Genomic DNA, 12,399 nt, shown 5'->3' on the forward strand with positions numbered 1-12,399 from the left:
CAGAATTGAACACATTTCAATCATAAATGCGCAAATTGGTGCAAAAAGAAAAAAAAAAATCACCTGAATGCAGGAAATCAGGGGTCCACCAAAGTGTTTTTTCCTGGGGCCAGCATATTGTTTTAATCCTTTGCAATGGGAGAACTACATGTTAATGCTACACTACAAATGCCAGCAGCATGATGAGAGCGACTATTCTGTGCTGAGCACTGCACTTTTTTTCTGTGCACCGGGAGTTCACTGTCATTTTTAAGACAGCCATTCAGTCACAGCAGAAGAGGGACAAATAACATGAAGACAAGCTGTCACATCTTACATGTACACATGCTGATCAACAACAACAATCAAAGAGATATACGTTAATATACTGTAAATACATTACTATAGTTTTCCTGTCATGAATCCACACAGACCGGCAGGTCTGTCCTCAATTCTTATGTGCTTTATCCTTCCCCTCATAAGAGCAAGGGCCAGAGCATGTGCTCTACCTTGTGCTGACATGTTTGCTTCAATGGGAATTTCAAGTCATAGCAACCAGAAGCAACCAAAGCGTCTCAAGTGAAAAAATATTGTGCCTCCAAAGCACTCTCAAGAGCTTCCACCTGGGCTTTACCTAAGGAGTGCCTTGCATTTTCAACTGGGAAAAATGCCTTGGTGGACACAGGGCCTTAGGTGTTTGGTTGAGGACCCCCAGCCCCCTACTTCATGTGTGTGTCCCAAATGTTGAAACAAAACGTACACACTTGTGATGAATTTCTACAATCTGATCACTACAAGATGTGAGACAACAGAAAACACAGTCTTACCTGAGAGTGAAGTTAGTCAGCTGAGCAGAGCTGGCCATGAGTATGTAGAAGGTGGCGATATCAGTCTTTTTCAGTGGTTTGGAGGATGTCCGTATAACAATGGCATTGCCAAGCTTGAGCCTAGAAAGTGTTGCCATTCCTTTAGGCACCTGCAGAAGACGCACGCTGCCAATCCTCTGCATGGGTGTGACAGGGACATACTCTGCCTGCTGCTGCGAGCCACCCCAACGACTTCCATCCGCAGAATTACACTTCCCGTTGACTTTGGGTTGTGCCTGGTAGTACAGCTCCACAGGGTTCCCAGCGGACGGGTCCTGCCTCTCCCTACTGGTGCCCTCTAACCCTGGAGCAAACCAGCCAAGTGCCGGAGCCAGCTCAGCCATACAGGTTCCTCTCTCACCTCCCATAGCACAGGAACCCCTCACCTCTTGGGTCTGCCAGAAAGCATACACTGTCACACATGGTAGCTCATCCACAGTTCCCTCTCCTCTGCCCCAGTCCCTCCCCGCAACATAGAAGAGCACCCGCACTCTGGGTTTAGAAGAGAAAACCCGAGGCGTCAGCACGAAGGCCTGGATTTTCCAGTTAAAGGTAAAGACCTCTGGAGCGTTGAAAAGCTGCACAGACTGGACCAGATCTAGAGGCACAAGCTGCTCTGTGGACATAGTGCCGTAGCTGGCGTTGACAGCTGGCTGCCGGCTGGCTCTTAAGATAACAAAGGGCTGCGTGTGACTCTGCATGCTGGAGTTCCTCATGAAGTCCTGCCCAGCCTCCTTTAGGAAAAAGTAGTCAGCATCTCGCACCTCATAGTTGACTGGCAAGAAGACAGGTAAAGGCACTGGGCTCCTACTGTCGGTCAGCTCTTTACTGCTCAGATCTGTAAAGTAAAAATAGGATATTATATAAGGTGTGTTGAAAGCCACAAGGATATGTCACAGTATCACATTTCTGAGCAACAAGAATTCCACTTGCAACACAAACAAGGAATTGCGCTCTCTCCGTTTGAGAATAAAAGACTGTGAAAAATAGCAGCAGCGTTTCAGAAACTAACACTTGAGCACAAAAAGTCAGCCAAGGCCAAGTGATCAACTGAGTGGGGCATTAATGTATTACTCTAAAAGGCCTCTGAGCTTAACCTTAAAATTCCTGCAACAGAACACATAGGTGAAATAATGTAAATTACAACAAGGGAGGCTTAAGAATGTTTTAGTTTCCGAGGTCAGGACAGAGCAGGAGTGGAAGTCTATGGCTTTGCCAAGACACTGTACAAACATGAATGGTGTGTGAGGAGGACTGAACCTTATGTTTCACCTTGTAAAAAAGTTAGGCCCTCCACAGGGATAATAATATTTTTTAACCCTCCTCTTGACTTATAAAATACTGCAACCCCCTCCCCACAACATATCAAAATAATATAACAGTTTTGAATTGGTAAAACGTATAGAGTACTCCAATTTAAATCTTAATATCTTAATGGAACTTTTAATGTGCACCATGATTTTCACATTAATAAAGTCCTGACATAGACAGAATTGTTGCCCTCTGCATATGGTAAAGTGCACTTTAATATACATAATGCAAGTCAGAGTCCTTCAGTGGGCTGGATACCCACAGGTACCTGGTGGGTGAACCGCAAAAAACAAAAGGTGATTTGAGGGTGGTGTTTTATTTCTGGGTTTAGTTCTGGGTGAAGAAAAAGAACATGCAGATCAGATCGCAGGTGTTGGATGAAACGTATATTCAAATAAAAATAATAATAATTGAATTTAATGTTTTAATCCTCTGACTGCTGACTTTGTGTGTTGGCTGTCTCCTCTGTGCCAGCTGGAATTTGAGAGCTGCTTTAATCAAGTGTGTTACTAACAAGCGTGGTAACTGTGGAGATGTGCTGCTCAATATTATGAGATAAGCAAAATACATTAATTTAAACTGTATTTCCTGAGGTAACTTTTTTTAAAAATATAATATCTTAGTTTCACAGGTATGAAATGACCAGAAAATGTTCACTTCACATGTACTGCCTGACCAGAATATTTGGTCTGCACATGGTGAACGTAGGATTTGCGGTTTCGGATTGGTCCACGGTTCTTAAGTTGGGACGGGTTGCAGAACTAATTCATCATATGTACAGGTGGCAGGTTGGGTGCAGCATTGCACGACCCCGGTGCAAGGTAAAGATGTGTTTTTGATGTAACCTTTTACCGAATTATTAGCAAAGCAAGGCTGAAATATAACATATGTTTTGGAGTTTTAAAAAAAAAAAAGTTAAAGGCCCTACTTTCAGCCCAAAGAAAAATTGCGATACCCCCTTTTTGCTTCACGCCACCACCAATAATTTACATTCAGTCCCTAAATAATATCCAGGCACCTGGAACAGAAAGATTATTCCTATACAATTTACTTATTAAAACCTGTTTACTGTTACTCAAATCTACCGTGTCAAGTGTTAAAAGAAGTAAAATGTACTTTAAAAACACTGCTTGTCATATTTTACTGTTATATTTCCATATTTTCCTTCTGCTGCCCCAGTTCCACCTCTCTCATGGATGATCAGCTTCCTCTATATGGGGAGGAAAGGTGGGGTCTGATACATCTGGCACAAGATTAAAATCAGCCATCAAAAACTGAGATTAAAATCGCTTTGCAGATCATCAGCAGGCTGTGAATACCCAGCAGATCCTTCATGAAAAAAAAAACAAGAATGGTAGAGTATCACTATGTGAGGTAAAATAATATGTGAAGTTTACTAAAACAGAAATACATCTGAAATTGTATCTGTGTATTATTCAGTAAGTTGAGCATTCATTGCTGTACACAGTGATCACAAGAATTACTATCTGACTGTTAAACACTGATCACAAGTGCATAAAATAACCTTTGATATGAGTGAGTGTAAACAAACCAACGGCATAAATATTCTCTGATCTGGTTTAAAAGCTTAATGGTAAGTGTTTGTCTCAGCGGACATGAGCAGAGGTCACCCGGCCATCGTGTGTCCTCATTAAATGTCCATTTTGATAGAATTATGAAGATTATCGCTGCTGACCTGAGTGTGTACTGTTTATCTGGTGGCTAATTGCCCTACTTGGTGAATTAAGGACAAAAACACTGGTGTTTACTTTGCAGATTAGAACAAAATGGATGAAGCTGCATTAGCATGGTGAAAAACAGCTTCAGCAGCATCTAACACCCAAACAAATTATCATCCCACTGGTACACCAAAGCTAACAATTAGTGGTGTGTCGCTCACACATGATTGGCTCAAAAGAACAAATCTTTTGGGTGAACGAACTGAAGTGAAACTATCTGTTTATGTCTCAGTTCAGTTGAGTGAGTGATTCAAGTCATTCATTTTACAGCCCTGAATGATAACGGTCACTAAGTCACTCAAGCTTGCCTTTCTACATCTCTCTCATGTCTTCAAGTTTTGATGTACAAAGTAGTACCAAAAATTGTATTTAATTATTAGATGTCAGGAAGATATATGTGCTGTGCATAATAGGGTAGGACTTCAGCTTTCAGCTTGCAAACAGAATCTTCATCCAACCAAATTCTCTGTTGGCAGTTCACTGATAAGAGATCTGAACTGAACATTCAGCCCAAGTGGCAACCTTTGGGGCTGAAAATGAATCCAACAGAAGTGCCAAAAACTTTAGTTTCTCAGTTGGCCACTTAAGACTGGCTGCAGCAGAAATAAACATGTTTACAGCCTGGTACAAAAAACAGTTTTGATCTTCATAGCTAATTTCAACAGTAAGTGCAACTGTACAAAGGGGTGAGTTTTATATAACTTACTAATTTAACTTTCAGTAAGGCTTAAAGTCTTGCATAATTAAGAGTGAGGTTGCTTTGGGTGACAGGTGAGTGCCATCTGTTACAAGTCACTACCATGGTGACAACATTGGTTAGATAATGGAAAAATGGCAGAACCCTAGATTCAGAGTAGCTATAGGTGTAGCTGTCACTATTTCAGCATGTTTTCACTTTATGAAATTTTACCGTTTTGGTCATCTTAAAGGGTCTTGTTCAGTGTTTAGTTGTACTAAAAGACCATCTAAGGAGTCAGATGTTCAGTTTTACCAGTAAACAGGCTACATTTTGTTTCACTGGTTTTAAGCCTGTTTTTTTGCAAGCAAAAATTAGCATTATTTTTATCACAGTCAACCAGGGGCGATTGTTCTGAGACAACAAGGGAGGCTGAACTTCCCCTAAAATTTCATAAAAGAAATGGTTAAATATGCACTATTGAATTTACATTAAAATAAGAATTTACTTTGCATTAAACGTGCGCTAGGACGTGTTTAACATCATGACTATGATTTTGAAACATCAGCTGTTTATCACCAGTTTTCAAACGCGACCTCCCTGTCATACATTCTCGTGTCAGCACGGCCTCCAAGCATTCCTATGAGACAGCACTGAGCAGGTTTATTTCATGCAGCAAAGCGAGACGATCATTGGATAAATGCGACAAAATCATCACTTCCAGGGAGGCTCAGCTTCCCTGGGACTTAATGGAGCGGTAGGCGGGAGAGGAGGCTCTGTGTATGAATGATGATTGGAGGAATTGTCTAAAAGGCTGAACCCCTTTGTGACTGACAGCACTTTGGAAATACACACCGGCATCGTCGCATTTCGAGCTCAGTCCTATGCAGATATTTGCGAGTGGAGTCATCTGACAGAGTGCTGTCCAGAGTTCCTTATTTCCATAAGCCATATAGCTCATTTTCACCATTAAACCCATCTGAGAATCTTTGAGGTGTGTTTTGCTGTGGTTCTATGGCATGAGTGTGGTTGAAAAATGGCTTCAATTAAATGTTCCTTTTATAAGTTACTGCCTCGCTACAATATTACAAATTTTATGATGTAAACTTTAAGTGAGCTTTTCCTGTTTGAAAGACCAGCAGCTGCCACTGCAGTTAACCATAGCTTTAAATAGAAATAGATAGCAGCCCGTGTTAGGGTTATCTCATTGTTACTTCTGGCGACAACAGAAATGCAAAACTTGAGGCTTTTAAACAGGGGTCTACAAACAAGTGGGTGACATTACAGCGGCTATATCCATTATTTTATCAAATATGTGGTTCAGCTGTGTTTTAGCTCAGCGACTGAGAATACATGCAGTCGAAGCTCAGGTCAAGAACTGAACAATTCAGTGAAAAATCTTTCTGACAAACGGTTTAAATAGAGTGATTCCAGTGATTCAGTACACCAATAGTGTCTTACAAATAATATTTAGATCTATGGACTTGCACTAGACGCATTTGTGACATTATGACAAAAGATGCCAAATAGAGACTTTGTCACTTAATTATTACTTGTTATTTGTCTAACGAGGAAAGCTTGAAGCTTTTCTATGTCTAGATCAGTCGTCACATCTCTCACGGTTGCTGACACATGACAGGTCCGTCTATCACGGCCTCTTTTGCTTTTCATTCTCACTCATCCACCACAGCAAAAAGCCTGTCATGATGGTCAGACAGTTCACACAGCAATGATTACACTGCATGTGTCAAAATCCTCAGAGGAAGACAACAGCATCTTTTTTTCGTCTTCGTCTCTCTTCCACACATAGACAACAGTGTCAGTCATGTTCGCTGAGTGGGTGACACACTGCATGGGGCAGAGGGACTGGAGCTGGGAACGTGGCTGTCCTGGCTAAGCCTACCAGTGGCCACAGTGACAGATGTGCTGTTTAATACCAGAGCTGGCAGCAGCTCCGGCTGGAGTGAATATAAACTGGCTCACTGTCTCCTGGAGGGAGAATGCACCGCCAATGTAGCAACAAAGTACTTCACATGCATACTCATCCCTTTACAGTTGGGTTTGATGGGTCATCTGTGCTCTCCCTGTTATTTTTTCACATGCTTTTCATTTTAGAAATCTCAAAGGAGACTATTTAAATCAAGCATACATTGCATACATCTATTTGCGGGCACTGTTTGTGTATGATTCATGGCAGGCTAAAGATGCATCCTTCCCTTTGCCAACATTTTGGATATTTAAGATGTAGCCAATATAAGCAAAACTGTACTTCTATGGTCCTCTCATCACGATAAGAGTCCTGCCCTCAACTGATAAACATGAGAGCAAATCCGCCACACCAGCTGTTCCAACCTCTCAAATCACTCATTTTGAGGACCCTGAGCTCTTCTTCCTCCTTGGCTGAGTCAGAAAGCATCAGTGTTGCCATGCAGATGCTACAACTGCCTCTAAAAGCCACCTCTCCAAGACTGCTCTCCTGCAAACTTAACATGTACGATGCCTCGGTTGTTGCTTTATTTTTTTTTTTCTCAACAGTATGTAGGCTAAGTGCTTTATATGAGGGGGGGGGAAACAGAGGATCCCATTTATACCAGAGTTCAAATCACATGTTTTGAATCACATCTTTGTTCATCCCTTTCTGTGTCCAAATGAAAATGCTCCCTGTATGAAATTAGGTTTTGGAGTTGTTCATTTGAAACTAACACTGCACTACCTTCGGGCAAAAGCAGAAAATCAACTTCAAGCACAGATTTTCTTTCCAAAATGGATATGTGTCTTTTCATGTGTACAATATCCCCCATTTGTTGTGTGTTTTTAGCTTGGCCACATGTATGACGCAAATACGGTCCGATAAGGGCTTTATTGTCATGCATTACAATGGAAACAGGGAGTAAACATGGTACTTAACATTGAAAAGTTGAAGTGCAGAAGCTGATATTTGTCCTGTGGTGTATGTAAGTAAGTTTACTTAGGGATTAAGACTTACAGATCCATTTCAAAATAATGTTCCGCATCAACAGTTTTATTAATAAAAAAAACACTGTAGCATCTAATGAGCTACATTTCTGCCCTGCAGTTTGTCTCATGGCTCTGTATTAAAACATTTTCACTGGCGTGTCAGCCAACTTCTTTTCAGTGCACTTGTCTTTTAGCATTATTTCTCCAATTGTAATCAATCTTTGTATTATTCTATTAAAATGCGGAGGAACCACTGTGAATTCTAATGTGCAGTAATGACTTTTACCATATGTGCAAAACAGCTTGCAGAAGTGAGTCAACTCCCAATGGCATCGCAGAGGACAACAATGGATGTCTGCATTTTAATCAGTAATTGAGAGATTTAAAGAGCTTTGTGTGTCTCAAAGTTTCTCTGTCATGCTGTCTGTTAATGGTGTTTGATCATTGTTTCATGTTAGCACTATGGGTCACATATCTAGCGCTACACTGATGATGTTAAAATAAGAAAGCATTGGCAATGGCCCAGATGCTAATGACACTAATTAAAGCACCTGTGGCAGACGACACTCTGTCTTACAACCAATGTTTTCACTATGTGTTTTTTATCTTTTGCCTGGCTGACCTTTCTAATACAAGTGCCTTTAATTAAGCGCCAAAAAGTCTCATTAGGATCTGACAGCTTGCTAATCAATAGGTCCTTAAATACAAAGGTTTGAGTCTTTTGCAGGACATGTAGATACTTAGCAGTCACCTTGGGAGGTAATAGGGGCTCACAACAGAGGAAAGACAAGATTTTAGTACTCTCAGGGATGTTTTAAAAAGTTGCAAAAAGTTAAGGTTTCTCTCAACATTTTGGTTAATTATCAAAGGGCATCTAGAGAGTGGGAAAAGCTGTGATCCAAAAAAGGTGTGGAAGATATATCATGTGTTAGAAACATAAGCAGTACAAGGTGGTGTCTGCTACAGGCACCTAATTGGAGCATAGTGGCCCCAGTTAAACGAAAAGTCACAAAGATTTTGAGTTCACTACCTGTTCTGAACTCTTTTGGGGCTGTTACACTGACTACATTTGCATGCACAAAATACTCTGGATTTTTTTCTTATTCTGAAAATGACAAAATTGCTGCTGAGGTGTTTACATGGCTAATGAAAATGAATATGCCATTAATACTCCTGTTTACATGCAGCCATGCTACTCTGATTAATGTGCCCTAATATGTCATTCATCACGTTAAAATATGGAGAAGTGGAGACGCTTGTGCCATTTTGCTTCTTGGTGGCAGACACAGCCTGCCTCTTTCAATCTTTCAACCACGCTCTTAAAAAGTTTGGCGATGCAATATCTACGCACGTCCAAAAACCTGTTGATATCCAAGTTTTTCATGATGTTTACAAGTAAGTGTGCTTCTCCTTCCAACCAGAAATGTGGGCTTTTCACTTGGGCATGCATCTCTACCCCAGCCTTGCAAACTGTTGCCTGACCGTAAACAGGCCAGAAGCCATAACTCAGAATATCCAAGCAGAATATGCTGTTTACGTGACCAATATTAAAATCAGAATATTTTCATATTTGGAGTAATAGTGGAATTTAAGTGTTCATGTAGATGCAATCAATGATGCATTAAAGGGGAACTGTGCTCATTTTCAAAATTCATACATGTTATTCCCATAGTCTCGGACAGTCAAAAAATATTAGTGAACATGATCAACTCTCTCCCAAATGAGTTGTGCTAAAACCAACACATTCTCATTCTGACCTCGTCACATTTCAATGTTTGGTCATGGACCTTTCATGTCCGTTTTGAAAGGTACCCTGGGTGCATTGGATGTTGATGTTCTGGGGCGCCGTGTCCAGTTCTGCTTGTTACATGCATTGTCTTCTTTCAAAATATGCTTCAGTTTTCACAGGAAATTTATCGTTTACGTCTCTTTCAAAATAAACGCGCTACGTCGGTACAGCACAAATTGACATTTTTCTTCCTCCAGCAACCAAAGCACATGGTTGGGTTTAGGAAAAAAGAACAGGCTTTGGCTTTAGAATCTTATGGGACGCAAACACCACTTACAGGATGCAAACACCGCTCCCCTGGGTGGAGGTCGGTGTTTGTCCATCCACCACTCCTGTCACTTGCCCTACTCAGACTTTCGCCGCTCTCTCGTTCATTCTTGTCCCGCCATGTTTCCCTCTGACGCCGCCAAGCGCTGTTAAACTATACCGGCACCTGGCTGTGTATCATGCCAACGTTGAAGGATGGCTTTTTTCCATCACTGTGTGACGCTTGCAAGTCACTGCCCAAGTGCCAGATTTTGACAACTTCGGAGTGAGACCGGGTTGCTAAAACTCAAATTTATGATGTCACGGGGTGTAAGGTCTGAATCTGCTCTATAAACAATGAATAAGGAAATATGTTCTAGATGACAGTGAGAGCATCCAGAGGAATAATCTCAGTATATGGGTAAGTTTTCTGTTTCAGACCTGAGAACACAAGAGTGGAATAAAGCTAATTTGGCTATTAAAGAAATGAAGAAAAACATTCTGTGGGTTCACAAAATCAGGCTCCCATTCACTGTCAAAGGAGCAGCTCCAGACTTTAAACCCTGTGACATCACGTAGTTTTCAAGTTTGATACTTCTCTGGTTTCTGGCTTTGAGAGAATGGAAATAACATATTGGAGTTCTCAAAGTTAGGTGGTGTTCCCCTTTAACCTTAAATGATTAAATATAGTGTTCAAAACTTTTCATTGGTAGCTTATTTATGTGCTGTAGTCAAGACTCTCTTGCCGATTTGCTGTAGTGCCATTTGCTTTATGTCTTGATGATGAATTATGTGCTGACAACAGTGGAGCTCTGAAACAGGCCTGGTCTTTGGCGATTTCCAGGATAAGACTTAGACATGACAACACTTCCTCAGTCAAATCTCATTGTCCAGTCAAAGTACTCTTGACAGAGTGATATTCTCATTGTACATGGAGTGCTTTATATGAACATCCAAAGACGATGCTCTGATCATATAGCATGTAATGCCCTAAGGGCCTGGGTAGTGAGAGGGTGGAGAAGATAGGCAGAGGGGTTGGGGGAGGCTTAAGCTTTCGCAGTGATTGGTAGGGATTGCTACATCCAATGAGACTCTTAAAGCTGCTTTTAAAAAAAATCTGTTTTATCACAATGTCTCCATTTTTGTCATCCTTTTATCCACATAAATCAGACAGCCTGCATTGCCTGGAAATAGCCTTCTATGAGGTAGTTATAGGCTTTACAGTAAATGCCTTTGTGATGTGCTTTTATTGTCTCTCTCTTCCTTTTCATTATCAAAGTTGAGGAATTTAGATTGTCTGCTTCTTGTTTGCCGTGCTGTGTGAAAATGGGCTTTTTTCCCCTAGCAGACATCCATGAAGGAAAGCAATACTTCCCAAAGAGAAGCAAAGTACTGAGCATTAAGGCACAGCTCAAGTTGTAATATAAACCCATCAAGTATTTTACCCCTCACTGATTTCATCTTAAATGTTTAATATCCCACTCACTGCCGTCACACCCCTTTGCCACAATACATAAATGCTCATGTTTGGCTCACTGAAACGCTGTATCGCTGTGGATGTAAGTTTGTGGCCCAAATGGGGACATTTATATATTATTTAGACTTCTGGAGAAGGCTGTTTCACTGCTGGCATGGCACTGCTGAGAGAAGGCCCACCTCCATCAGTAACATGTGCACAAGATGGACAGTTCCCTCCAAGCTGCTGTTATCATTAACTACAGCGTGGACAGAGTCTGAATGCTTAAACAGTGGCAGTCCCAACTTGACGCTCCAGGTTAATTCATTGGCAGACGCTGGGTTTACACTCGTCACTGATGGGCAGTTTAGCTTTAAATACACCACAGCACGCAACCAATTACTTCCAGGTCACTTACCTTGCGTGAGAACTGCTGTGATTGTTGCAAAGAATATCTGTAAGATCCTCCAGCAGCTCTGGTAGTAAACGCTCATTTTGGCACCCGGCGCGGCTCGCTGTTCCAGGCTCGTTCCCAGTGTCCGTGGTTTGGTGTTGTTTCAGCAGAGCGTGGAGCGGATCGTTTCATCCATTCCTGCAGTTCGCACAATTAACATGATCACACCTGTGGGAGTATAGATTGTAGTGTAGTCCGTGCTGCAGGTGACAGCGCATCGAGATCTGATCCTCTGCAGGTTCCCTGAGTTGTGCGTAAAAGTTGTGCGTAACGATCCTGGAGATGTGTCTCCTGAAGACTTTGTGCCCGGTCAGAGGAGTCTTGAGATGAGACTGTGTGATAGAGAATGTTCCGTTTCGATCGATATGACCCCCTCTAAACGAAATATCTCAACTAGTCCTTCAGATTGAGTCGCTCTCCCAGTCTGCCGCCGCTGCTGCCGGGACTCTGCGGTGTTAACGGCTGTTAGCAGATCACTGACTGTCTTGTGCGCAATCCTCAGGGCACTAAACTCATCATCTGTCACTGTTCATCCGCTCAGGAAGCGACGTCCAGTGCGCAGCTGGTAGGATTAACCCTGCGTTGGTTTGACTGCCATGTCAGAAGAAATGATGACACATTTAGTGTCTACTGATTGTTGATCACTGAATCTGATGATGTGGAACTTCACTGTATGTTGACCCAGTGTTAACATACAGTGAAACCTACATGCCATCAGGGAGGATACATGTTCAGATCTGCAGCGGAAATTTGAAGCAGGGTTGTAGTGACTCACCTGTCAGTCTTAAAAGTGTGACGTTGTAAGAACATAGTAAAAGTAAGATCAAAACAAATACAAACTTAAGAATAATGTCATTTTTGAGGTATATATATATACATATAAATATAAATTAATACTCTGGAAGTATATTTTATTTTTGTTTTA

The 12,399-nt window shown here is 41.5% G+C and overlaps 1 protein-coding gene across 1 annotated transcript in view; it reads right to left on the reverse strand.

Annotated features, from left to right (window-relative positions):
* The window catches only part of LOC117252042 (transmembrane protein 132D), a 35,955-nt gene extending 23,986 nt beyond the window's left edge, over window positions 1-11,969 (reverse strand). Inside the window, exons 1-2 of the mRNA XM_033618700.2 lie at window positions 11,439-11,969; window positions 807-1,683 (exon numbers count right to left, since the gene is read on the reverse strand). Of these exons, the coding sequence (XP_033474591.1) occupies window positions 807-1,683; window positions 11,439-11,514 (953 nt within the window). The 5' untranslated portion in view covers window positions 11,515-11,969. The remainder of the gene's footprint in view (window positions 1-806; window positions 1,684-11,438) is intronic.
* Between the last annotated feature and the right edge of the window lie 430 nt (window positions 11,970-12,399).

The sequence above is a fragment of the Epinephelus lanceolatus genome, chromosome 9, assembly GCF_041903045.1.
Source record: "Epinephelus lanceolatus isolate andai-2023 chromosome 9, ASM4190304v1, whole genome shotgun sequence".
In the NCBI taxonomy this organism is placed as follows: Eukaryota; Metazoa; Chordata; class Actinopteri; order Perciformes; family Serranidae; genus Epinephelus; species Epinephelus lanceolatus.